The sequence below is a fragment of the Trachemys scripta genome, chromosome 6, assembly GCF_013100865.1.
Source record: "Trachemys scripta elegans isolate TJP31775 chromosome 6, CAS_Tse_1.0, whole genome shotgun sequence".
Classification (NCBI taxonomy): Eukaryota; Metazoa; Chordata; order Testudines; family Emydidae; genus Trachemys; species Trachemys scripta.
In genome coordinates, this window is record NC_048303.1 from 86,979,977 (window position 1) to 87,007,765 (window position 27,789).

The window sequence follows — 27,789 nt, forward strand, 5'->3', positions numbered from 1 at the left end:
TTGAACCTCGCGAGAGCTTCGCCCATCTCGGAGACGGACGAGGGAGGCGGAGTTTTCACAAACGCCATTTTCTCTCCACACGACGGAGGTCGCTCTTGCCTCCCTTACACCGCCTGCTGGTTCGTGTTGCTGTCGTCGCCTTTATCGTGACTCCTGCCTGTCAGGTAAAGGGTGTCCGACATGCCGGTGCGATACGGAGCGACCGGAGAATAAAGCCGGGCACCTTTGTTACGGTTTTCGGGCCCAAATCGATTTGCGTAGTTACCACGGAGGGCGGGGCTAAGTGGGAACCGCCTTTAGCCGCGATGGGTAGCTCTACTAGCCAATAGAGCCGTGACGTGCCGTCTTGGGTTGTAGGCTGAGCCAATAGGCTCAAAGTGCTCTGTGTGTGCGCGTTGATGGTGGGGGCTGCTCCTTTCCACACTCCTTTCTCTCACACTCGAGTCGGTGGGGCAGGCGGCTGGTGTGTTGCTGCCGGGGACCAGCGAGCGCGCAGCGCGGTAAGACGCAGCCAGGAGAGGCCCTGAGGGGAGGGGGGAACATCGCAGCGCGTGGGATTCCTCCTCCCGCTATAAATGAAGTCGGGCCCCGCTTGCGCCAATCCGTCTCTTGACACAGCGATGCGGGCGGCCTGGTTGTAACCGGGCCTTGGCCTGCACTGTCACGTTGCCAGCTCCAGCTCCCTTCCCGCACCAGGGCACTGCCTCCTTTGCCCGGGGGCAGAAGTCTCCCCCTTCGCTGGGGTGGGTTGAGTGGGTCAGTGCCCTGAGGGATTGTAGCCCCCCTCGCCGTGTCCCCGCACACGCCTCCCCCCTCCCACCGCAGTCGGCCATGGCGGATGGGAGAAGCGCTGAACTCCGCGAGCTAGTTTTGCTAACGGTGTGGGGGGCTGGCTGGGGTGGGATCAGGGCGCGCAATCGGGGAGAGGCATCTAATCTGCGCGGCGGCCTGTGACCTATGCAGGGCCTGTGTCGATTTCCGTGGGATCCGGGTTGGGCCTCGGTTCCCACAGGGCGATCGTGGCGGCGGGGGGCTCCTTTCTCGCTGGGAGGCCTTTATCCGCCCGAGCAGGACATGATGCGAGGCTCCCAGGCGCCTCTTTTGTGTCGGCCAGGGCAGCCAGGGAGTAGGCCTCCGTGTGACCGCGTGGTGGTGGCTTTTCCGCTCCCGGCTCCGCCTAGCAGCGCGTAGGCGCCATTACAGCGGCCGCCATTTCTTCTCCCTGAACTGCCGCCGTGAAAGAGAGGAGATCCGGAGTCATTTCGGGGGGAGAAGAAGAGATTATATAACTCGGCCGGTCGGCCTCTTCCTCCCCTTCTGAGCGCGACGCGGCCCCCGGGTGGATTAGGCTGGGTGGCTCAGCCAGCGGGGGGGTTGGGGGCGGGACAGCTATCTCAGAGCCGACACCGGGACCGGCCGAGTCCTGCGGCGGGCTGCTTGCTTCTCAGACAGCGAGTGTCCCGTCCCGTTTGTTGGGCGAGTAGGTTGGGGTGACGGCCGACCCTCCCCCACTTCACATCGTGCGGTGCGGCTGTTGTGGCCAATCTCCGCTAGCTCCTCCCGTCCCGATGCGCAGAGGGGTTACACCCGCACAGGGCACGTTGTAGGCACTCTAATCTCCCTTCCACTGCCCTAACGAATATCGGTTCTTGTACAGTGTTTATGACTTGCTGCTTTATTCGTATAATGCTTTTGAATCGCCATTTTCTAGCCTAGCACTATAGCCAGCGTGAATTAGCCACACACCACTCCCGTTTGGGAGCATTCCAGCCGTCTCTGAGCAGCTCAGTAAATATGGGGCGTATCAATGGCTACGTTTTTGGGCTTTCCTAGTGGTGTTAGTAGCAATGTAAATAAGGCTCGGAAATGTCACGGTTACATCCCGAGGGGCATATATATTCACAATCCATTTGAACTTTCTGGAGTTCACTATTTTCCTCGATTGTGGCAGAAATACAGAAATGAAAATGTGTCTGCACTAGACTTTTTTTTTATTCCCCCAGTTAATAGTGGCGTTAATTTCAGATAGTTAATATACATTTACAAAGGTTAGTTTGGACACTCTCCAAATATTTGTTTCTAGAATAATGCAAACTTTTATAATATTACTATGGGTAGTGCCCATTGGTCTGCATAAACATGTTAACTATCCTGAATTAATCAACAATATTAAGTCAAACTTCAAGGTGAGACTACCAAGAATTCTAAACCAGCATGGAGTTTTTGTTAGCCTAGGAAATCTATTTTTTGACGTGTTTAGTTGAAATGGGGATTTAAAGAATACTGTTCAAATCTATCATAGGATTTCAGACAATGCAATTTTTGAACATTCTTATGCAGACTTACACAAGCAGGCAAATGTATAGTTTACACTTGAATGCATTCAACTGCTTTTAATGTTTGATAGCCGTTGTATATGTATACATGAGGGTAAAATACGTTTATACAATGCAGTGCTTTTAGTAAAGTCATCCTGTCTAAGTTTACAGGTAGATTTTATCATTCTAACGACTCATAGCTGATGTTGCAGTTAAAAGCCCTATTAAGAACAAGTTGATGTGGCTAATACATTGTTACTGGCTTTTGTAGTTGTACTTGAGTACTCTCCTATTTACAGATAGACTGTGGAAACTCCTCAAAATAAGATTTGCATAAGTGTGAAGTGCAAGTGTTAGTGTACTGTGTGTAATAATGATTGATTTGGCTCATTTAATTTTAGAATTTGAAGTTCCCATTTGTTGAGTAAAATGTGAATACTGAAATGCTGCTAAACATAATCTGAAAATTATGAACAAATGCAAAACAATATTTCAGTAACTACATTTTAACTGGAAGTGGGAAAAATCAGTTGTTGGCCTTTTTATGTTAAGGCCTCATGCTGTCTGAGTCTAAAGAAAAACTGGATAATAGTGTTAACAGTGAAAGCTTAATGCATCGACTTCGATGTGCTTTCGTTCAAGACTGTGACTATAACTGTAAATGAACAAGACTAAAACTAATGTATGTTGGTTTTCATAGGCTACTGAAGCAATAGGCTGTTGGTTTTGATCCCGCCCAGAACACTTCAGTTTTGCTCTGCAAGGATATATAATCGTAAGTTCTAGAAGCAGTTGTCTCTTTGATTGTTCCTTTTAGCAAGATGCACAGTTTGATTTTTTTTCTGTAAAGAGTACTTGTGCTAGCCTTTTTATTCTTTAACAGGTTCCATTTACCAGTCTAAAAATAAAAGGTAGTGATGGAGACTGAACAGCAAGAGGAGACCTTTACCAACACAGAGACAAATGGTAAGTTCTATAAAAGAACTATATATATAAAACCTTGGATGTACTGAATGTTTTCAGTACCATAGGTAGCAGTACCTCTTATGCATTGATTATGACACTTTAGAATTTCTTAATGGTCCAATAATGTTACATTTTTAATTTTGATTCAGTGCTGTGTGTTTGGTTGGCTATCTTGTCAGTGCATTACTGCATGTTTTTGTTAATCAAATAAGTGTCAAAGCTAATGATTTAAAAATTGTTTCATTACCCATCCATTATTTAGCTCGTATTTGTATTCAACAGAAGCAAGTACTAGTCAGCATCATTGTTGTACGCTTTTATTTACTTAGTATTTTGCACAAAAGAGCTACACATAGTGCTTACTCAAGATCTTCTAATCAGTGGTAAAATTCAAAACAGCAGCAATAATTCAATTTTCATAGTAATTGATGCCAACTTGTGAAGAGAGTATTTGAATTGTTCCATTGCAAATTATTCCAGTAGTACTCAGCAATGGGGTAAACTGCTTTCAACCTTTTGGATATGTTAGTGTTAATCTTTTGAGAATTTTGTAAATTCTAAAACGTTCTCATGATGACACTAGTGCTGTCTTAATAAATCGTGAGTCCTAAATTTCATGAAAGCAACAAACACCCAACATTTTGGTTTAAACTGTACTTCATAGATTATAAATGATTGCAATATTAAGGTCATCATTCTGTAAGAATCTTAATTACCACAATTCTTGTATTGGAATTGTAAGTTATTTTGTTACAGATATTCAGTATATTCAGCTTATGGATTTGACATTGGTATCCGCTTAATCAGACAGAAAGCTTAATCAAGAACATTGATCCGTGTGGTCGAAGTGCACACGTTTTGAATATGGCATAGAGAAAGCTAAATGAGTGTTTGCATTCCTTCCCTATGAAACTATAGGAAAACGTCCTGCAGAAGATATGGAAGAAGAACAGGCTTTCAAAAGATCTCGCAACACTGATGAAATGGTAGAACTGCGCATCCTGCTTCAGAGCAAAGTAATATACTTGAAATATGTTGCCCCTTTAAAGTGTGTTGTTGTAATTATGTAGACAATCATAGCAAAGCATATAATCTTGGTGCTTGCGTTTCTAGTTGAAGGTTTATTAAAAAAAGTAAAGAAAACCTTTATTTTTCACTCTGCTGAGAGAACTAATGTGTAGTGTTGTAGCAGAAATAGCAATACTGTGTAGTTCATCTTTTAAAATAGTCAAATGAAACTTGACTGGTTTGGAATATTGAATGTGGTGATGGGATGTTGCAGAGAAAAGGTGATTTTTTTTTTAATGTAATTTTACAAGGATTAGTCCTTACTGATTTTAAGGTCTCACGTTTTAAGCCAGTAACCAAGAAGTTAAACAATAACAGCTAAAGTGCAGGCTATTTTCTGGGCCTGCACTAAATATTGTTTATTTGAACCCAAATATCATTCATTAACCTCAGATAATAAGGCTGTACGGGGAACATTGTTAAATTGGGATCATGAACTTAAATATGGGGGAGGAAATTATGCCTGTGAATTTTTATAATTCTGGTTTTCAACAGTGCTGGTTTTAAAGTTACCCTCATAGTAAACAAACAGCAGTGTGGAAGAATACAGGGTAGCTCCTCAGTGGATGTACATTTTTATATGTCAGTTTACTCTAGTTTAGGATTTACCCCCACTGTGTCTATATTTATCTGTGACACTGAGACAGAAGGTGATAATCTTGCTTTGGCTGACTCCTTGGTTCTCTCAGAAATTGCCCTACAGTCATCAAAATTTGGGCACAGCTTGGTTTTACATTTTGCTGAAGTAAAGTATTCTGTTTGGGGTTTTTAGTGTTGGGATTTATGTTTCTTTAACTGTACGTGGTATTCCAAGAACCTGCTGCATAGTAATCGAGATTTTAATATACCAGTCAGTGTAACAGCCTAGTTTGATACATTTATTTGCCAGTTGAACATCTACCAATTTTATAGACTGTTGCAAATTTATTCTGCTAATCAAAAACTTGAAATGCAGACTTACTCAGAAAAGTGACCGTCTAAATTGGCATCACCTTACTCAGCAAATCTCTCTATAGGTATTCAATTATACCTACTTTATTTTAGTTGAAGTAAGATTTTTACCGTTCTTAACTTTACACAACATGGTGGATTCTACATGTGAACTGGGAGTTGCATAGGGGTAATCAAGGGCAACACTTGGACTGTAGACACTCTATTACAAGTAGTGGTCAAGGAGCATTGTACAATCTAAAAGTCAAATTTTATAGTGCTGGCAATTAAGAGGATAAACCTCTTAAACTGAACAGATTTAATCTGAAAGCCATTGACCTACACAAGAAATGTGGAACCTCATAATGCATTTTTTCTCCAATGTCACTTTTCAGAGGTGAACTATATCTTGATATTGTAGTGATGCAGACTGAAACACCCAGAAATTTAAAGTTGACATGGAAATTTGATTAGATTGCAAAATTTTGCTTTTTCTTAATTGAGCATTAGCAGCTCTATCAGCCTTTTTTCAGTTTGCATAGCTTGTCTCAGTTTCTTCACCGTCATTTAATTTGAACCCTTTTTAAAAAAATGTCTTTAAAGGCATCCTAAAATCAACCTGGTGCAAAAGTAAATGTCACTTTTAAACTTACTTCTCTTTGGAAAAAATAAAATTCGCATTGGCATTGTGTAATTTTTGAATTTTTTTTCAGAATGCTGGAGCAGTGATTGGAAAAGGTGGCAAAAATATTAAGGCACTTCGTACAGACGTGAGTATTTGAAAGTTCGAACTAATTTAACGATTCTTTCAGAACACTGCATTTAAACCTGATTACATGCATTTCTAGAAATTGAGAAAATCAGTTGTAGACCTCAGTAGTCTAGTTACAAGCCATTTGTAATGACTGTTAGACTAGATAACCTCAAGGTTTTTGAGTTTATATTGTAATTAAAACCCAGATTGAGTTATGTTGGAGGAGGTTTGTATTAAACCTCTTTGCGTTTTAACAGGATTCCACTAAATTATACACTTCAAGTGAGTTAACATCTTAATTAGAAATATTGACAGAGCTTAAAACCCTTAATTGCACCATTTCCCATATGTGTGAATCAATTATAGTATTACTGAAAACCATTGCAGGTGGCTGGCTTAACCCAATGATAGATGAATATTTTTTAAACTTCCTTTTTTAAAACTGTCCATCTGTTCTTACTTTAACAGCTTGCACATGAAGCACAAAGACATTAATGTTAAGAAGATTGCATGATTTAAATATGGGTATAGAACAGCATAGAAACATTTTATTCTGTAACTTGGAAGATTTTAAATGATCATGATTTATCTACTATTCACATTTTATAGTGGGTTGACTCTTGTGATTAGACACATGTTCAATATAAATTCTATAAAATGTTTATAAAACTTGACAACACTTAAAAAGAAATTTCATTAGTTTACACTCTTGTTCTTGACATCAGATATGATTTCAGCAGTTTTTCTTTTTTGAAATACACTTTGTTAAACACAGTATTTGGTAGTATATCGTTTCACAGTTGATATCAGATTGGTCTACCTTTTTCATTAGATTGTTTAAATTTTAAATATGTAAGCTGAACTCCTTGAAAAATTGTGCTTGGAAGTTCATAAACACCAACTAGAATTGAAATTGGTCAGGAATCATATGTACATTAACTGACTTCTTTGGCAGCTAGTGTTTTTATTAAAGGAAAAAACAAATCCAGATATTATATATCATTATCTGGAATATTAACGTTCCCAGTTTGCCCAGGATTTCAGTAATCTGAATCTCAACAGGTTTTGTGTCTACCCTCATGAGCCAGCCTACTACTGAAACATCGTATGCTAAAAGTAAAAAGTAGTATAGTTAGATCAAGTAACTCATTTTAAGGTCCATAAATGTTAAGCCACAGTCAATGTAGCAATCCGTTATTGTGTTAGTCTTCAGAACAACTTAATCTTGTTTCATTAATTGAGAGTAATGAGTATAGTTTGTATTAAATTAAAATTTATTGCTTTTCCCCCTTTTCCCTCTCCTTGTTTTTTTGGCCATATATCTCCGTTGCCCATGTACTGGATCGACTTGCCCCTGCGTTGCCCATCATGACGTTGGCCCATCCGCCCCTGAACGCCCATGTGAAAACCCTGGTTGGCTATGCCCAAAAATGTGCTCGTTGCCAAACGGGTGCCATACTTGACAACTTCCGATTGAATGCCCATGCCCAATGCCAACATCCACGAACGCCAATGATCAATGCAGTACAATGCCAGTGTTTCAGTCCCAGACAGCAGTGGCCCCGAGCGGTATGTCCCAACAGTTTATGCCTCACTGCCTGATTAGAAAGAGAGAAATGTATTTTATTACCTGCCTTTTATATAATTAAATAGTATCCCCTTATAGACGGTGTATTGTTTTTTTCAAGTTTTCTGTCTTATTTTCCCCATTAAGTCTTTTTGTCACTGAACTTTTACGTGAGTTGCCCACCCAAACAATCCACTAATTTTATTTCAATGGAAGGAGCACAGCTTCAAGTGTTGCATATTCGCTGCATTGTAAATCAAATTGTTTCAAAATAGTCTCTCGCTCTGTCTTTGTGGCCCACCTTGCTCCCCCAACATTGCCTGTTCATAATTTTTTCTGAATAAATGCTAACTCTCTGGTTCACTTCCCTTCACTTCTCATTTGTGTTGTCTTTTTATTTATTTGTGTTTGTCTTTTTATTGTGGGGTGGGGTTTTTTTTTTGTTTGTTTGTTTTGTTTTTGTTCTTTTGTTTTGTTTTGTCTTGCATTGTATTTGTTTTCTTGCAGAGCCCCATTAGTAATTTCTAACTGGTCTCATAACCTTACTCCGAATATAATGTTCACCACTTGCATATCCCCACTCTTCCTATGAGGTGGTGTGCCAGTTTTACCAATGTAATAGCGAGGATATCCTAAATTAGTGGTGGTGGGGAACACGAATATTCACTTCGACTTTTCAGTTCTGCGTCAGTTTCTTGCCCACTTAATCTGAGCCCTTCCAAAATCCCATTTTCTCTCTTGCTCTGTCTTTTGCTCTGTCTCTTGCTCTCTCTGCCTCTGCAAGACCTAATCTTAAATTTATCATGTGTATATATTGGGCATAAACAAAGATGCATGTGTTGTAAATTCAGTAAACAGGTTTATTTTAAATGGGGAATACTGTAAATTCTACTCTGTAGTAAGTTTGTTGTTTGAGTTCTATGATTATGAATGCAAAACTTACTTCTACTTTTTTTTTTACCTTCTCTTTATTATCTGGCACTTGTGGCCTTTGACAGCATATTGAGTATAAGTGCAGATATTGAAACAATTGGAGAAATTTTGAAGAAAATTATCCCTACTTTAGAAGAGGTACGCCTTTTTCTTCTACTTGCATCTTCAGAAATGTAAAACATCAAATGACAATTGTGTCTGTGTTGTTCTTTATATGTAAATTAAGCTTCTTTTAATTGAGGGAAGTGTTACAAACTCTTAGACAGTAAGTATCAGTAATTTAAGAGATCAGTTTTTGGATTCGATTTTATCACAAATCGCAGAAAAAAAATTCTTAAGGCTTAACATAAGTCAGCGTGAGCTACAAACATACAAGAATTTGATACTTCACAACTACTAAAATGCTTCCAATAATCAGGCAAAAATGGACATTGAGAACATTCCTAACTAAACGCTTCATTTTACTTGCTCTGGTTCTGATGTTGCAACATGCTATCTTGACCCAATGCAGTGCTGCATGGTTCTTCAGTGGTTATGTAGTCAAAGCATAGCAAATACAGAAACAAATTTCAGTCTTTGTTGGTCAGCTATAGATCTGTTTAGAAGTTTGTAAGATCTGAAAGAATCAGAATAGTCCTATGCTAAATATTTATACAAGAAAGATTTGTGCTATATTTTGCTGATCTTTTTTTGTGTACAAATTTTCTATGAACTTTTACCACAGTACCAGCACTACAAAGGAAGTGACTTTGACTGCGAGCTAAGGCTGTTGATTCACCAAAGTCTGGCAGGAGGAATTATTGGCGTCAAGGGTGCTAAAATCAAAGAACTCCGAGAGGTATCATAATCCCCCCCCCCCCCCCCCCCGTTATCCAGTTTGGTCTTATAAGCTATTTACTACTTTTGTATTTATAGGTGGGTTCCAGCATGGGGGGGAGGTGCAGTCAGTGACTGCTATATCTTTACACTGGCAATGTGACTTATTCAGAACTGACTTGACATCAGATTTCCATGCTAGCGAAGGGGTCTGCTTGTACATAGCTTATTGTAGGATTGGCTACAGTGAGCCAGGGACAGATGGTGATAAAGCCTAGGACTTTTGGTCCATCCTGTCCACTAAAGTGCACTGTGTTGACGTCTAATTGGATCACTCTCTTCCCCCCCCCCCCCCCCCAAAAAAAACCATCGTAGAAACTTGTGAAGAGGTCCTTAACATTTTTGTTTATTTTATAAATATGCAGTATTTATAACCATTATATATTGTGTTGCATAGCATGGACACCAATACAAAAAATTTAGGCTATGTCGGGTCAAATAACTTAGTAAATGTTTACCTAGCTTTTGGAAGGCTATGAAAAATAGCCTGATACTGATAGAGCTAGTCCTACAAATCTGTAAAATTATAGTTGCTTAGAAGATTCTAATATTTTTCACAAGCTGCTGTTCAGTAACAAATTTTTACCAATAATACCTAAATCCCTGACTTTTCTCTTAATTGGTGTAATGGTTTTTATATACAAAAAAATTAAATTTTTCTTGTCCACTGATTTTAAATTTATATACTGATAAAATTGATCTATTATTTAATATTTAGTCTTTCGTTTTAAACCATTAATAATTGAGATGCATCATTAGCTTTTCAAAACAGATTGGTATAACCTTAATTACTTGGGTTTTGTATTGTCTAAAATAGTCAAATATTTAATATTTCAACTGTAAAACAAAATAGGCAGCCTAAGATCTTTATTATTTCTGTACCACATTAGACAATGACCTACATTAAAAGTTAAATCTATCCTATCATTAAAATGAATCTTGGGTTACTATAACTGAAAGATGAGAGGAAAAAAATTTCTCCTTCAGTTTGTGCATTTGACAATGTTGTGCAGAATCGGTTTCAGATGTTTTCTGGGGACCTCAGGAACCAAATGTACCTGAAATTACTAAGAATTTTAATTGACTAGGTTAAGTTGACCATATCTCTTTTATTTTTGTGTGTGTGTGTGTGTGTGTGTATATAATATATATAGACACAGAGAGAGAGATATTGTTGGCTTTTTTGTTAGTTTTCTTCATAAGCTATTGAAGTTGTGCTTAAGTACTTCTAGTTGAAACGTTTCTTTTTTTTAACAGAACACTCAGACCACCATTAAACTTTTTCAAGAGTGCTGTCCTCATTCCACGGACAGAGTAGTGCTTATTGGTGGAAAGCCTGATAGAGTTGTGGAATGCATCAAGATCATCCTGGATCTTATATCAGAGGTAACCTGTTTTTAGATTAATTTATTAAAAGATCAGTATTTTGTTTATGAGGGGCCTAGATGTTTTCAAGATAGGTGCATGACACTTCAGTCTTCAGGATTCCATTTCTATTCTAGCATATGGAAATTATAACCAAAAGTTTACTATTTGGCTACTGATGTCCTGTGTTAAATAAGTTTTCAGGCTAATTCTAGAAAACATTGTCTTTTTACAATTTTTTTTTTAAAAAGGCAGTATTTCTACAAAAAAGGCATTGGTCCCCTTCTCTTGTATACTGAATGATATAAGGGGAGTCCGGGATGGAATAAAATCAGAAAAGAATGGGCACAGAAACTGAATTACTCTCTGATCCTTGAGTAGTGTCTCCAGCAGAGTAGAACTTCATAGGAAGCATATTAAGGCTGTTGTCTACACCTGACAGCTTACAGCAGTGCAGCATTGAAATTCAGCTGCGCCACTGGAAGAGCTCTCATGTAGAGGCTCTGTGCCAACGGAAGAGATCTCTCCTGTTGGCATAATTAATCCACCCTCAGTAAGCAGCGGGAGAAGCTCTCCTGACGACATGATGCTGTGCACACTAGCGCTTATGCCGGCATAATTTGTTTTTCAGTGGGGTGGAATATTCACACCCCTGAGCGACTTAAAATTTTGCTGACATAAGTGGTAGCGTAGACATTGCCTAATAGGGAAGTTCATGCTCGTACTGCCTCTTCTGTTCCTGTTCTGTGGATAAAGTGAGGACATGCCAGGGTTGCTAGATGTACTCTTCACAAACATGATACTTATCAAAGTGTACAGGGATAATTTTCAAACTCTTTTTAAATTGGTGGTATTGTTTTATACTTTTGTGTATTATACTGAGGTTTATTAATTTTAACAGTCAAATGCGAACTGTCTTTACTTTTTAATTAGTCTCCAATCAAAGGACGGGCACAGCCGTATGATCCCAATTTCTATGATGAAACATATGACTATGGTGGCTTCACAATGATGTTTGATGATAGAAGGGGACGTCCGGTAGGATTTCCAATGCGTGGAAGGGGAGGCTTTGATCGAATGCCTCCTGGTCGTGGTGGGCGTCCCATGCCACCATCAAGAAGAGATTATGATGACATGAGCCCTCGCAGAGGACCCCCTCCTCCTCCTCCAGGTCGTGGTGGCAGAGGTGGTAGCAGAGCACGTAATCTTCCTCTTCCTCCTCCTCCGCCTCCTCGTGGCGGGTGAGTTGTTGTGCAAAGACCTATAAAATTGAGTAGAATTTGTTGTTTCCTGTGTTCGTTGCAGATTATCAAATTGAGTTAGTGATTTTGAACTAAAATGTGACCTTACATAAGTGAAAATACGTAAATTACACCAGTTTTATTTTGTTTTTCTTCATTGTAGAGATCTTATGTCTTATGACCGGAGGGGCAGACCTGGAGACCGTTACGATGGAATGGTAAGGATTTTAATTTGTATTGTAATTTACCATGTGGTCACGAAAAAACCTTATTTGTTCTCTTTCAAAATTGCCTCTTCAAATAGCTGCTTTTGTTTCTCAATGTTCTAGCAAGCAGGGGCCCATCAGAACAGTGCAAAAGGAACACTTCACAGTTCCCTCATGGAAAGGGACATTTAGGACTGAAGCTACAAGGGGCATACACCACTGCCTTAGCCAGCTTGTTTTCCTGCTATTGTCAGCTGTGGTGCTCTATCCGTTTCAGGGTGTGCCCTGGCTGAATCGCCTGGGCATCAGTGTGAACAAGGTGTTGCATTACTGCATAATCTCCTGAAGTCGAGTGGCCATTCTTGTCATTGTTTTGCAATCCGCTGCAAGAATGTGGATATGCCTTTTCAAAGCTCCGTTTCTGACAGCCCAGCATGCTTATCTGCCCGTGACAAAGCAACCATTACTGTGGAATGCTGCTGCTGTGAGTGTGTGAAGGGGGGGGGGTGTTTGCTGCTGTCTGAACTTACAAGACAGCATGCTGACACACTCTCAGCACCCCAAAAAAACACTTCCCTCCCCCCTACATACACACAACACACTCCCTGTCGCACTCCGCTCTCCCCCCTTCCCCCCCATTTGAAAGGCATGTTGCAGCCACTTGTATGCTGGGATAGCCACCACAATGCACTGCTCTTTGTGGCGATGCAAGAGCTACTAATGTGGCCACACCAGTGTGTTTGCAGCTGACAGTGTAAACACGGCAGCGTTTTCCCAGCTGCAGTCTCTGAAGGCTGGTTTAACTCCCAGCGCTCTGCATCTGCAAGTGGAGACTTGAGGGCATGGCTACACTACCTCGCCTTTTTGTCCTATGACCACATGGGTGCTAATAGGCCACTTCATCTTGAATATGTGCTAACTACCCAAGCTAAACAGTGTGTTGGATCTTGTAGATAGCTGAGACACTGTTAAGCCATGTCTACACTGGCAAGCTTACAGCAGTGCAGCTGCATGATCACTCGTGTAGCCACTATGCTGACTTGTCAACATAATAAACCCACCTAAACGAACAGTGGTGGCTATGTCAGCAGGAGAAGTTCTGCCCACGTAGTGCTGTGCACATCTTGTCTAAAAGTGCTTTTCATAGAAAAATATCTAAGATGTTAAGATCTAAAGCTATTGGATCTTTGTGTATTCTGAAGCTTCTGGAACTTACCATTGTGGCTTCAGAAAAAGTGATGGAGTGCTACCCTGACTTAAAGTTGGGGCCATCGTTTGAGAGAAGAATGATTTTGAGTTAAAAGGCAAGCCAAATATGAGTATTCAGATGGTTTGCTGCTTTCTATTCTAGTGTTGTTGGATCGTGCTGCAGGTACTGCACATTTGGCCCCCAGTGCAAGTCTCAGATGTCAGTTTCCACTTTTCTGCAGATTGTCACCTGCCCCCAGTTACCTTGAATATCTTATCACTCATGTTCTTCACTTGATTCTTTTTTTCTCTAGATTGAGAGTTCAGGTAAATTCCAGAGGTACCTGGATTTCAACTCAATCTGTACTCCAATCAGAATTTATAAATTTGATGTTTCACAAATGGCTTTTCTATGCCTTCTGTCTCTAAATGTACCCACAAACATCTAGTTCAGCATTTCTCAAATGCGGTCATCAGCAGCGGCCCCTCCCCAGGGCCCTGCCTCCTTCTGGGGAGACACAAGTTGGAGGAGCAGGCAGGCAGTTAGTGAGTTCCCCACCTTCCCGGGAGTGGTGGGGTTAAGCTAGGGTGGCGGATGGCAGGCTCCAGCCACGGGGCTTCGGGCTCTGTCCCCAGGCCTTGTCCCCTGTGTGTGGGGTTTTGGATTCCGTTCCCTGGCTGTATGGTGGCGGGCTCTGTCCCTGAGCTTGCCCCCACCCCCCTATCACCTCTGGCCCCTGCTGCCTCTGAACCCACCTCACCATCCGGGGCTTAATTTGGCCCCAGGCTTGCTGGGGCTGAGTAAGTCTGCTGTGAAAAGTGATACTAACAAACATACAAATACCACTTTTCACGGCAGACTTACTTATAGCTAACAAGTTTAAAAAAACCCCAAACCAGCAACCCAAAAAAGCAAAAGAAACAACAAGAAAAAAGACAAAAATGTTCAAAGCACCTTATTTATGTTTCTATTCTCTTTTGGTCCAGTAAAGAATAGAGACAACTGTACATTATTTGTATTATTGAGTGCGCAACAACAAAAAACCCTATATAGATAAATGTTAATGATTTGGACATGTACATGTGCATATTTGTTTTTTCTAAAGTTAATTAAGTATTTTAGGGAAAATTGTCAGAGCGGCCACCAGCAAGAGTTGGTGGCCGCACTCTGAGGCCACCAAAAATGAGTTGTGAGAACCCCTCATCTAGATCCTTGTTTACGTTAGGAAAAAATAGACTTGTGATTTTTACCAGTGATTTTGAATTTTGCTAGTAAATATGTGCTCTCACAGCTATTTTCCATTAACTTCTCTTGTCCTTCGCAGTTTGTCAGATTCTGTCAATACAGCCCATTTGTTTCATGGTCACAAGGCGACCTGATGAACTTTAGGGGACAAGAGAAGTCCATAGAGAGATTTCTAGTCCGTCTACCCTGACAAAAGTTACTTTTTCTATAAGATAATCGTCTCTGTTGTCTAGAGCGTGAGGATTGAAGAGTTCACAGAGAAGCCTGGGGTATTTTCTCTCTCGACTCCTAGAAACTCTGTGATATTGATTCTTTACCTTATTCGATCATTTTTTCTTGTATAAACGTTAGAATTGACCTGTTCACGATGTCTGATCACTGGATTAGTGATCATAAGGCAAGGTTGAGCATAAACTGTCAGTCTTTGAGCATTTCTTTCCATTGCTCCAACATTAAGTGGTGGTGACTTGAGGGTAGTTTTAAGGCTTCTTGATCAGGGTGTCAGAAAATCTGGAGTTGGAAGTGTCTTTAACTCAAGAAAAGACTTAAATGTACAGTCTGGTTTGGAATCTTGTCAGAACAATACTGTCTTTGCTTCTTAGTGACAGATTACTGAAATCTGCTATGTCTTTGGTTCACCCCTGTATCCATAACGCCTGTGGTGAAGAATCTGAATAATCTGCATCAAATCCTCTAGCAAGGCTTTTGCATATTCCTTTCTCTGTCCCATTCCTGGTTCTTTGTTCTCCATATCTGCAGAAAAATCTGGAGCAAAGGAAATTAGGAAGAAAGGCTTAGTTGGCTACTAGGCATTAAGTTTTGCCATTTTTCAGGTCATTCTTTTCTTACAAATTTTCTCCCAGGCATAATTATATCTGTAATATTTTCTGTTTGATTTTTAAGAAAGCTAAATATCCTCTTGCAAAATTTCAGTGCATATTCATCGACAGTGTTGAGTGATCATAGCTGCAAAGGCTGTGGTTACCTGCTAAATCTGTATAGACATGCACAAGTGGAGTCCTCGGGGCTCCTAGCTGGTATGAAAATACACCTCTACTTCGATATAACGCTGTCCTTGGGAGCCAAAAAATCTTAACGTGTTATAGGTGACACTGTTATATCGAACTTGCTTTGATCGGCTGGAGCGCCCCTCCCCCCCTCCCCTGAGTGCTGATTTGTCGTGTTATATCCGAATTCATGTTATATTGGGTTGCTTTATATTGGGGTAGAGATGTATGTCCATTGAAGGTTGGACCCCTTCACTAAAACAAAACTACACCAACAGCTTCGCTGTTCAGGCTGTCAGTCTTGATTCAGAAAGAAACATTCACAGTAGTCATCCACTGTCACAACAAATTTCAGGTTTCCTCTTCTTAAGACTTGTTGAGGGCATGTGGAAAGTGTATATCAAAGCTCATTTTGGGCACCAGGGAGATGAATCACTGAGGTAACACTGATCTAAGGTATTGTTCTCTACTCTGTTGGCTCAGTCTGGAACCTCAAAGAAAGCAGTAAGTTTGATGAGACATGCCTTTTTCTTCTCTCTGTAGCTCTTCCATGTAACATAAAGTTGAGAATACTGATCTGTGATGTTAGAGTTCAAGAAAGCTATGTGATCCAGTTGCACTCCATCCTTATCCAACTCTTTGATACTTCACAACCTGCTATGGCAGGAAGTTACTATCCTTATGTAACAGGGAAGTAGAAATTTCTCAGAAGTATTGAAGGGAAGAGTTTCCTCTTGTAATTGTGAAAGAGTTTTCTACTCCTGCATCTTCAGAAACTGAACTAATCAACAGATGCAAATACCAGATGATATTGCCTTCCATTTGACAACTTCCAATTTCATGTTCTCAAGACTGATTTTCATATTTTGATCTGTGTCTGAAAAGACTTCTGGAGTGATTGAAGCACAATCTCTTCAAAATATTCTCTTCACATAGTAATGTTCTTTATTATGGACTCAAACATGGAATAAACCTAGAAAGTCCACTGTGTCCCATTCAAGCCAACTTTTATTGGGTGTCCTTTGATTGTTTGGTGACCTTCTGGTACGTCTTCACTACCCGCCGTGTCAGCGGGTAGCAGTAGATTTATCTGGGATTGATATATCGCGTCTCGTTAAGACACAATATATTGATCCCCGAATGCGCTCACCGTCAACTCTGGAACTCCACGAGCAGCGGTAGCGCGGCCATCGATCCTGCGCCATGTGGACCCCAGATAATTCGATCTTAGATACTTAAACTTCAGCTATGCTATTCACATAGCTGAAGTTGCGTATCTTAGATCGATCTCCTCTCCCCCCCAGTGTAGACTAGCCCTAAGAGTTGCTCGCAGAACAGAAGTCTCAAGATTTGAGAATGCATCTTCTTATCTTAAAACAGCTACAGAAATCAGTTCACTTTTTTTCTGTTCCCTCATATTACAAGCTTAATTCACTTTTATGATCACATATACTCTGCCTAGAATGCTGCTTCCCCAAAACCGATTGAATCCATTTGCTGTTCTTAGGGCAGCAAAAATTCTAATGTCCCAGCAACCTCAACTGTACATGTGTGTTTTGGGAAGTATGGTTCTGTGTGAAATATAAAGATGCTGCTCCTGATTGGAGACAGAGCCTGTAGGAGTAGTGATACATAAAGCATAAGATCTTCCCATCTGCCTTCACTTAACAGGAAAGGACAATTCTCTGGCAGAATGTCTGAGTCTCAGCAGAACCAATATGAATATAGTCCCTGAAGGACTCTAGTAAAGGCCATTTTCAGAAAGTAGGATCACGTTTATATAACTGTAATGACTCAAAAGGCAGCACAACATTATCCTGATAAGACAGGAAAAGATCCGGCATTCAGCTGCCACGTGGCTGGATGGCAGTGAAGCACACAGGAGTGCTTGTTTTTCTCTGCCACTTTTTTCCTGTTACCAGCGTGAGTCCTGTTATTCTCTTATCCCCAACTTGTGCTCAGCACTTTTGGTGTCAACATTTCCTGCAGTAGTCCCAGCTCTCTTGTCTTAGAACTATTAGATTTTCTATCCAGACTGAAGGCAAATAGATTTGGTAGTTTGAGATCTTTTCAGTTTCGGTTATGAACTTTGTCTGACAGTTAAGAATCGTTACAAATCTTTCAGATCCTGAAAAAGGAAAAGTTGTTGGTGTTTTTTAACTTTTGGTTCTCCTCACTTAAAATACGTTAGATTGGAATATTCAAGTCTATTTTCTCAGATAAGAGCTAGAACTATATATTGCTAGACATTGGATTTGAATCTAGTCCAGGCTAGATAAATAGTTGCCTTCAAACCAATTTTTTCCCAAAAACTTTTATAGAATGGATTACATGAATTATGTGCAGCTGGGAATTGCAAACCTAAGAAGTCAATCTCCATTTCAAAGTGAAACATGTTTCCAGATTTATAATTTAGCTGCTGTTTCTGTTCTGCTCATTCAGAAGCTGTGTCATTGTATGTCTTAATAGTTTATTAGATTTTAGAAAATGTTAATTATCAACCAGATGAAGCACATACAAAAGCAAATAAGATCAAAATTCACTGTAATACTAAATCTTTAAGAAATCTCAGGCAGAGATTTCTGATGTTTAAAAATAAAAAGGGAAAAACCACTGTTGGCACATAATGTTTCATAAATAAATATTAGCAATATCTGCACAAACGGATGGTTGACATTGAAGGTTATACACAATTAAATTCATTTACTAAAAGAAAAAAACTTCTAAGGAAATCTGATATAAATACTGAAGCTGTTGTCTTTCTGGACAGTAAATGAGTTTTTCCATTTCCATGTTGCTTCACCTTAAGCTGCAAAAAGTGCAATGTTCTAATTAAAACAATTATAAACACACTTAATGGGTAGCTTATTAGGAATATAGGAATTACCTTACTGGGTCAGGCTAGTGGTCCATATGGTCTTCTAGCCTCTTGCCAACAAGGACTAGTACCAGATGATTCAGAGGAAGATGCTGCAAGAAACTGCAATTAGGGGATAACCTGCCCCAGGGAAAGTTTCCTTCTGTTACCAGTAATTTGAGACTGGTTTTAAGCCCTAAAACATGAGGATTTATGGGGGTGGAGGGACTGGGGCTTTTGGTTTTTTAATGTGTTTACTATTACTCTGGATACTCTTGTTCATAGAAATGTCTAATTCTTTAATCCTGCTAATTTCTTGGCCTTGATGGTGATTTATAGCAGAGAGTTCCACAGAATAATTGTACATTGTGTTTAAAAAAAAAAAAAAAAAAAAATCCTAAAACAAAAAGCAGTGTTTACTACACCTGTACCTTGATATAACGCTGTCCTTGGGAGCCAAAGAAATCTTACCGCGTTATATTGAACTTGCTTTGATCCACCGGAGTGCACAGCAAAACCCCCCACCCCCCAGCACTGCTTTACCGCGCTATATCCAAATTGTGTTATATCAGGTCACGTTATATCGGGGTAGAGGTGTACTTAAGTTAATTTACTGGGATAATTCAAACAAACTGGAGGTACCAGTAGATTTGAAACTTGCACAGTAGCTACATGAGAGGAATGGAAAGGGATTGATTAAAAAAGACATTACTTCCTTGACAGCTGGCCCTGTAGTAGATAACACATAGTTGTTTTCTTTATCTTCCTTATTCTTTAAATCTCTCTTAGGAAACATATCAAAGAAAGGAAAAGAGAAGATTTATTTCCTTATATTTAACATGGTGTAATTTATCTATAAAGAGTGGGAGGGGAGATTCTAAAATGGGCAGTGTGCAGATTTCCACAAATGCAGGTGGCAGAGGGGAGAACATTTCTAGCATTTTGATAAAAGTATCAGTATCCTAATAGCTAATCTCTAAACACAGGTTCAAGTTTTTTCCATAAGTGTATATTTCCAAATTAAAAACTCCATTAAACTATTGTTAAAGTTGAGTACATATCATTATCATAATGGTGAAAGCATTACAAGGGTGTTGTAATTATCCCAAATCCAAATGTTACAAATCCAGGAAATTCAAATTCTTTAAATCAAAAGAAATCAAAACTTGTTAACCTTAATTGCTTTAAAGGCCTGCTCTATTCTACCCTGCAATGATGCCAAGAGAGGAGAGGGGAAACATCCCTGAACACTTAAAAATCTGTTTAATTTAATCTGGAACTGCAAACACTTACACACTAATAAATGTATTGTGGTTGAATGGTGTCACGACAGGATGGAATTAATGTTATTTTGGGATGCTTTTGCTGCATAGTATAACATATTTGGATTTTTTTTGACGTTATTGGTTGTTACATTATTGATTTGTACTCAAACCTTAACTCCAGTTTGACAGGTTTATTACCATGTGATATTTCTAATCATTTGAAGATAAGATGTCACTTTTTTTTTTAAAGCAAAATTCACTATCGTGATTGGTCTGCTTTGTGTAAGTGTAGATGGACGCAAAGCAGCCTGCGTATATTGTCAGATACCCCAATTCCTGATCTTCACGCTTCCCTATGCATATCCCCTAATTTTCTCCTCCTTCCATACATGCACACCAGTTCCCCCCCCTTCCCGCCAGTACCCCCAAATTTTCTTAGACCACCCACAAATGTCCACTTGCTATTGCTGATGAGTAGACCTGGTGCAACAGGTAGCTTTTTCTCCCCACCCCCACCCCATTACTGAACGTTTCTCCTTCAGCAGAGCAAATACTCACTTTCAGAATGGTCACAGCCTTCCGTTGCTCCCAGTGTGGATGATGTCAAGCTGCCCTAGGGGAAGATGGTAGCCCCTGACAGCCACTGTAGGGTGCCACCAATCCCATTGGGAGTAATGGGAAATGGTGGTCATTTTCAAATAAGTCATTTTGTTGATGGCAGCTTCACTTACATTGGGTTTTATCAGAAACAGATTTTTTTATTTAACCGTCAGTGAGTTAATTGCCAACTAAGTCAAGTTTAACATGTTAAACATTAGTGTAGCCACTCTCTGGATATTGATTCCATGGTACAGATGCTTAATATTTGCCCTAAAACACAGGGTAACAAGCAGTTTTTTGTGGAAAATTATTGGTGAGGCTTTGCTGAAGGAGGAACCTTTCAAGTCGAAAAATAATGGCAAAAATGTATGATTATTCCTTTAAAAAAAAATTTTTTTTTTTAAATGTAGCCAGTGTATGAGACTTCAGTTATTTGTAACTGTTGATGGGTCTGTATGTTCAGTTAAGATCACTTGGGACATATGTGATGTAACTTTTGAGTACTGGACATCTTAAATAACCCGTTAACTGAAACTAATTTATGGGTTTATTTCCAGCATTTTAGGAAGTTTATTCTGTGCCCAAAGAGTGCTGTAATTTCAGGAAGGTTGTGCTGTAAGGCTGTAACGCAGTGGTATTAGCCCTACTTTAAGTACTCAGACTTAGCTGTGGAGCCACAAGCAGCACTTGTGTGTAAAACACAACTCAGAGATAACAACTGAAGCTTTTGACAATAGATGTTTTATGTGAATCTCAAGGTCAGGAACATAGTCCATAAGTGGAGAGAAGGGAGAGTAGGTTACACCTTCAGCACAAGTGAAACAATTCTGAATGGGGATATCTTCCATTGTTTGCAGTGTTGTAGCCATGTTGGGTCAGGATAATGGAGAGACAAGGTGGGTGAGATAATACCTTTAACTTGACCACCTTTGGTGAAACAGCAGGTCCTGAAGAACTCTGTGTAAGATCTAAAGCGTGTCTCTTTCACCAACAGAAGCTGGCCCAATAAAATATTACCTCACCTATCTTGTCTCCATGAGTAGGGATACTAAAGTAAGGAAGAAGTACAATTCCCACTCTGCAAAAAGGAGAGCGCGCCTTAGCTTCCCACTCTTCATTATTCTTCACTCACTATTGAAATGAGGTTTCATCAGGTAGAGGAATCTGAAGTAAGCATGAGGGTTTGGTGCTTGGGGGTAACTTCTGCCAATAAGTGGTAAAGCTAACTCAGAGTACCCTATTTGTCTTTTGCATCCTTAACGGGAAAATCTGTCCCATCCAAAGGGCAGAGAATGAGTGATGATGAGCCATTTCAAGCTCCCCCTTCCAAAAATAAAAGGGAGGAAGCCCTGCAACTGGCCAGAATTTAGAGGAAACGAAATGGCCCTTTTGGTTCCTTCTCCCTTTTCAGTACTCTGTACTGGGGCAGGTGGTTGGGAGTACAAGGGTATTCCCCTACACATCTCCACCGTGCGTGTTTGTACACGCACACCTTCGCTTGGTTAGCTATAGGTCTGCGTGAGGACATGGACTCAGATACATTTCTCTTTTCCCCATTCTTTCCCTTTACCATGTCCTGTCTCACAAGATGATGCAATGTCATGTGGACGCCTGTGATGACATACAACCACCAGAATTGGTGAGTGAACTCCTTCTTTCCTTTTTATTTTGGTCTGCTATTAAAACTGCTTCTGAGGGAGTGCCTTTTTAGCCGGTTAAGGATGTCCTCCTCAGACAATGAGAAGGACATTAGGCAATTCTTCAGTTTAGGTATAGCCCATGACAGGCTTGTGTAGTACTATGAAATTATAGAAACCTGCCATTTAGTGCTTTGGCTACAGATTCATCAGGCATATACTTCATTTGGCATTCCCGTTTCTTGAGAGCAAATGCTGCGGTTGCTAGGCTTTCTCCTGGGAATTGTACTACCAATTAATATCCCAGAGTACAAATGTGCAGAAGCTTTGTCAAAGGAGATAATGGTAAAAAGATTCTATTGTTATTTCAATATCTTGCCTCTTTAGATCCACTCTCCCATTTTGCCCCTTTTTTTAGTCCTAACATTTGATCCATGAGATGCTATTACTCTACCACCACATCACTTGCTGCTTTGCAGAAATTTCCATTACAACAGCACTGTTTGTGCTTGTATCCCACTGTGTATCTGCTGAGGCAATGTACTCTAACGAGTTCTTGGTAAGAAGCTAAATATTTTATTGGGTTTATCATGCTAAATTTTAATTATGAAACTGTTAAAATTGGGTTATTACATACACTTATGGATAAGCATCTTATCAGTTATGCATTGTTTGGTCTATAGCCTTTGTACTATTTGAGTGTACAGATAAAATATAAAATCATCGTTTTGAATGAAGCCCTGTATAGTGGCTTCATTCTCCTCTTTTTGTGTTCCACTGTAAGTTCTGTTATATTGCATTGATAACTCTATTGCTAAGTAACATGATTACACCATTATTTGTTGCTTAGGAACAGATGATTAACTGAACATTTGGTTCTAAATAGCTTCCTTTTTGGCATAGTTCTCAAAAAGGACCAGAGGTAGCAGGTAAATGCGAGATTATTTTAAGGAGCAACTCTGCAAACCAATAACAATTCTGCATGTTCCCATATTTCTGACTAATTTGCTGAATTATAATTTGAATTTTAATAAGTATCCATATCTAGTTAGTTTTACACATTAAAAAAGGGGGTAAGAGGTTACACGTGATAAATTAGAGGAATCGGTTAAAATATGTTTATGCACTTAATTATCCAATCTTCCTGATTAAAGTGAAGAAGCACTGTAGACATCATCAAGTGAAGTTCCATGGGAGTAGTGACAGTTTTCTGCACTGATCATGTGCTCTGATTCTTTTTAACACTTTTCTACCCTGGATTGGGGAGGGGGGGCGGCTATGGCTATTGGGGGGCACATTATATTGGGGCTAACCTTCTTAAAGCATTGCCTTACAATTGCCACTTGATTTTGCCTAGACCAGTGGTTCTCATATGCAGTTCTCTATGGGCTACATGGAGTCACATGGGTTACAGGTATGTGCCAATTGGGCTGCAAGCAGAGAACCGTTGGCCTAGACCTAGGTAGAGTGAGAGGAGGGTTGATATGATCTGCAGACTCAATAAAAGTCACATATTCGGGCTCAAAAGAAAGTTTTAGAGCACTTGAGCTGTTATCTCATACCAAGTCGTTTAGGTGGCTTTGAAATGGTGAGCTTTTCATTTCTGAGTCATAAGTTCGGATCTTGGATCAGTAGGTCACTACTGTGAGATGTCCACTTGGTGGCATATCTAAATATCATTATTCACATTCTTTTGTTAACTTAGCAATGATACCAAGGATCTGAATATGTATCTCACTCCTAGATGTTTCTTCCAGAGTAGGGCTGAGGTACATGGGCTGGGAAGATTGTGCAGAGCAATCATTTTCTTTCTGTATATGCTTCTATGGCACTGTGGTGGGTTTTTTTGCACAAAATGGGGTTAGTCTTCAGATGGTATGTCTACACAGCAAAGAAAAAAATCACGGCTGGCCCAGGCCAGCTGACTTGAGCTTGTGCTGTGGGGCTATTTCATTGTTCTTTAGACTTCCAGGCTCCAGCCCAAGTCTGGAAATCTACAGAACAATGAAACAACCGCACAGCCTGAGTCCGAGTCGGCTGGCATGGGCCAGCCATAGGTTTTTGTTTGCTATGTAGATACACCCAGAGTTAACAATTCAGCACCTTTAATGAGTGCTAAGTACATTTGCTACAAAAGTTTGTCTCATCTAAATGTTTGTTTCATTAAATAAGAACACTAAGCCTTTTTCTTTTTTCCTATAGTTTGAGGGTGGGTCTGGATATGGTAAGTTCATATTTATAGATTTTACGCATGATTTATTGTTTAGTATTATAAGGACTTGATGCATACGTTTAAATCAGACTATTCTTATGCAGGGGGTCGTGGATCATATGGTGATCTCGGTGGACCCATCATCACAACACAAGTAACGATTCCCAAAGATGTAAGTATTTTATTCTTTTTGTAATTTTGTAATAGCTCTCTAAAACATCTTCCCCAGATTGTATAAATGAACCAAAAATATTTCAGATGCTTACCTTTTTCTTTCTATACTGTACACATTTTTCCAAACTGCCACTCTTCGCTTATTGGATGTTCATTTTGTCCGTTTTACAAAAATAATTAATAGTAAAAGTTTAGTATTTTACTGATCTTGAGCAATGAAAATAGACTAGTCAGCTTGATTTTTTGCTTAGTCAATTTGACTATTTCTCACAAATGCTGCAAACAAATCGTGGCTACAAGGGAGCAATTTCCATTGGCACTCTTAAAAATCATAGAAACTACTGAGAGTAATACCTTGTATTTTGTAACTGCTTTTACAGAGAAATTTTATATTAAAATGTAAATGACTGACTTTTTTTTTTTTTTCCTAGTTGGCTGGATCTATTATTGGGAAAGGAGGTCAGAGGATCAAACAAATACGTCATGAATCAGGGGCTTCAATCAAAATTGATGAACCTTTAGAAGGCTCAGAAGACCGGATAATAACTATTACAGGCACACAGGATCAGATACAGAATGCACAGTATTTACTGCAGAACAGGCAAGTTGAAGTTTTAATGTTGCACTCCCACTAAATTCTAAAGCTCTTCTTCTCTATTTATATGATGTAGCTTTTAGAAGGCAGGATTTTAAAAATATCTATATTAGGACCTGACTTCTACACTTGGTAGTTTTGCCTTTATTCTCTTTTGTTCTCCATTCTTACTAAAATGAAGACGCCCTCAAAACTAATCTTGCTGGAAGACGCCTTAACCAAGCAGTCCTCTCATTTCTCTGGTGAAAACTGCTGCAAAAACTACTTCTAATAAATTATATAGAGCCTGTAGAAAATATAGAAGATTTCAGTGGATGTTGGTCTAGTTCTGTGTGGAAGACTAGTGATTTTGTTGTTTTTAGATAACTAAATCGACAACAAATCGCAGTCTGCCATATGGCACAGGCCATGCCTCTACAGGACAAGTTGAAAACGATTGGTGCTGTTAATGCAGCATTTCACACCTTACTGGCATTACCTTGTCTTTTCTGCCAAATATTAACAGCTTTAGATTTAATTTGCTTAATTTTTCTGTATTAACATGTTGGCTAACTAGTAAGTATTTTGTGATAATTGACTTGAATGTTGGACTTCAGAGTACTAATGCTTAAATGTGAATTAAATCTTTAGTCTTTAAAAATATGCAAGTGTTTTGAGAACTTGTAATTTCGATTTTTTTTAAAAATGTGTGTAAATATTGATGCAAAATGTATGTTCAACCATTCTAATACATGCTTTTTTTTTCTTTTTCTTTTATAGTGTGAAGCAGTATGCAGATGTTGAAGGATTCTAATGCAAGATATTTTTTCTTTTTTATAGTGTGAAGCAGTATTCTGGAAAGTTTTTCTAAGACTAGTGAAGAACTGAAGGAGTCCTGCATCTTTTTTTTTTATCTGCTTCTGTTTAAAAAGCCAACATTCCTCTGCTTCATAGGTGTTCTGCATTTGAGGTGTAGTGAAAGCTTTGCTGTCCACCAGATGTAATGTTTTAGTTCCTTACAAATATTTGGGGGGGGAAACAGGGTGGCGCGCGAGACTAACATTGGAATTTTGAAACAGCAGCAGAGAGAGTGGTTTTTATTTTTGTTAGTTGGTGGTATTCTGTAATGTTTTTCTGTAACTATTGTGAACACCCTGCTTTATGTACACTGTATTTTTTTTTTTTTTTGAAGGGGGAAAATATTAGTAGTCCACATGTTCCTGGCATCCATTCAGAGCAGTGTGCAGAATGTAATACTCTTTTGTAAGAAATGTTTTATGATTTTTAAAATAAATTTAGTGAATCTATACTTGGTTGTCATTTTTTTAGATATTCATGAAGGTAATATCTAAAATTGATTCTCTTTTTGGGGCCCCCCCTCAAGAAATTGTAATTGAAAATTGCTGTTAAGTTCTTCTGCTTCTGATATAGACTTGTGTTTTGGCAAATTAAAGTGTATTGGTGAAAATACCATGGTTCAAAGCTTTGCTGCTTGGGAATAAATTGCAACATATGCAAAAGTTGGGTTAGGTTTGGGTTTATTGCAAGTGTTTGCCCCTATTTACTTGATTTGCAGCACATTTGTCTATATTACTAACTGTATGTGAATAAAATCTTTAAAACTTTGTGATATCTGAGTTACAATGATAGATTCCACCTGAAGTCTGGTCATTGACAGCCTTGCTGTATCAAATAACACTGTTATAGAGATGAAAGATGGTGTACCTCTAATAAATACATTTTGATTTCACATCTTTCAATTGAATGAGGTAGACATTTTTAAAGAATTGGCAATTTGATACTCTGTAACTTGTAAAAATATCCTGGTTTTTCATTGTATACAGGCTTACATGAAACACTTGTATTGTTTCCCTGTTGAATGTTGGATTATGTAGGAAACATTTGTGAGAAATTCAAAAAATGATAAAAGTACCTCTGCATATCTCATGTACCTTGGCATTTGTATTGATAGTTTACAAGTTTTAATTTCACTTCCTAAATAAAAATAAATGGGGGGGAAAAAAACCACCCACCTTACACATAGCTAGATCTGATAAATCCAGTTTGTGTGGATGCTTGTTTTGATTCCTGGGACATTTCACTTCAGCCACCATCCCAATCAGCTATCGACAACACTGATGCAGGAAAGGTGAAGATGTTCTTACACATTGCTCTAGCTTAAGTAAGATCTAGTAAAGCTATTTTTATAGAGGAAATGAAATTGTCAGCTTCCTCATTAAAATCTATATTAAAACATTAGTAGTTTAGAAAGTGGTGGGGTATGTAAGTTAAAAGAGCTGCTTAATACTAATACATTACAGTTGAAAAGTTGCATATGAAAGGTTAAAATGCACATAAGACTATTTGAACGCTAGCAAAAGTAAGTTGGCTGTACTATACGGTCAATTTCAACAGTTGTAAGAATAACAAATTGCAACCTTTTCCTGCTTCAAAACCCAGGGCTGTTTGCTTTCACTGGGAGTTCCTTATGGCATGCTGATGGTATCCATGTATCTTTCACGATTTGTATGTGAAAGTTAGTTTAAATACAAACTACCACAATGAAGGTATTTGGAGCCTCTTCTCATTTTTCCTGTAACTTTTTGTTCTGATGTTGAGCTGCCTATACTTTTTGTGATGAAGAGGTAAAGGTATTTTAATTAGCTATGGGGGGGGGGAGAAGGGAAGTTCAGTTGTCAGTGGGCCGCTTACCTTTGTCCCACTTAAGAATCAGTGTTTAGGCTATACTGAGCCACTATAAATATGATAATACATGCAGAATGTCAAGTCCATTACAAAACTGCT

At 39.2% G+C, this 27,789-nt stretch overlaps 1 protein-coding gene across 5 annotated transcripts; it reads left to right on the top strand.

Annotated features, from left to right (window-relative positions):
• The first annotated feature begins 28 nt into the window (after positions 1 to 28).
• Positions 29 to 26,293, top strand: HNRNPK (heterogeneous nuclear ribonucleoprotein K). 5 transcript variants are annotated; one of them, XM_034774280.1, is made up of 17 exons: positions 29 to 164; positions 3,019 to 3,093; positions 3,202 to 3,284; positions 4,203 to 4,300; positions 5,996 to 6,052; positions 7,562 to 7,605; positions 8,602 to 8,674; positions 9,261 to 9,374; positions 10,670 to 10,798; positions 11,711 to 12,018; positions 12,182 to 12,236; positions 21,976 to 22,026; positions 23,382 to 23,438; positions 24,227 to 24,248; positions 24,326 to 24,408; positions 24,842 to 25,011; positions 25,765 to 26,293. In XM_034774280.1, exons 3-17 carry the CDS (start codon positions 3,236 to 3,238, stop codon positions 25,796 to 25,798), a joined length of 1,344 nt encoding a protein of 447 aa, XP_034630171.1. In that variant the 5' UTR covers positions 29 to 164; positions 3,019 to 3,093; positions 3,202 to 3,235; the 3' UTR covers positions 25,799 to 26,293. The 5 variants fall into 5 exon arrangements, with proteins under 5 accessions (XP_034630171.1, XP_034630173.1, XP_034630174.1 ...); XM_034774282.1 differs by having other exon boundaries at positions 25,825 to 26,293; XM_034774281.1 differs by lacking the exon at positions 29 to 164 and adding an exon at positions 370 to 500.
• Positions 26,294 to 27,789: the final 1,496 nt, after the last annotated feature.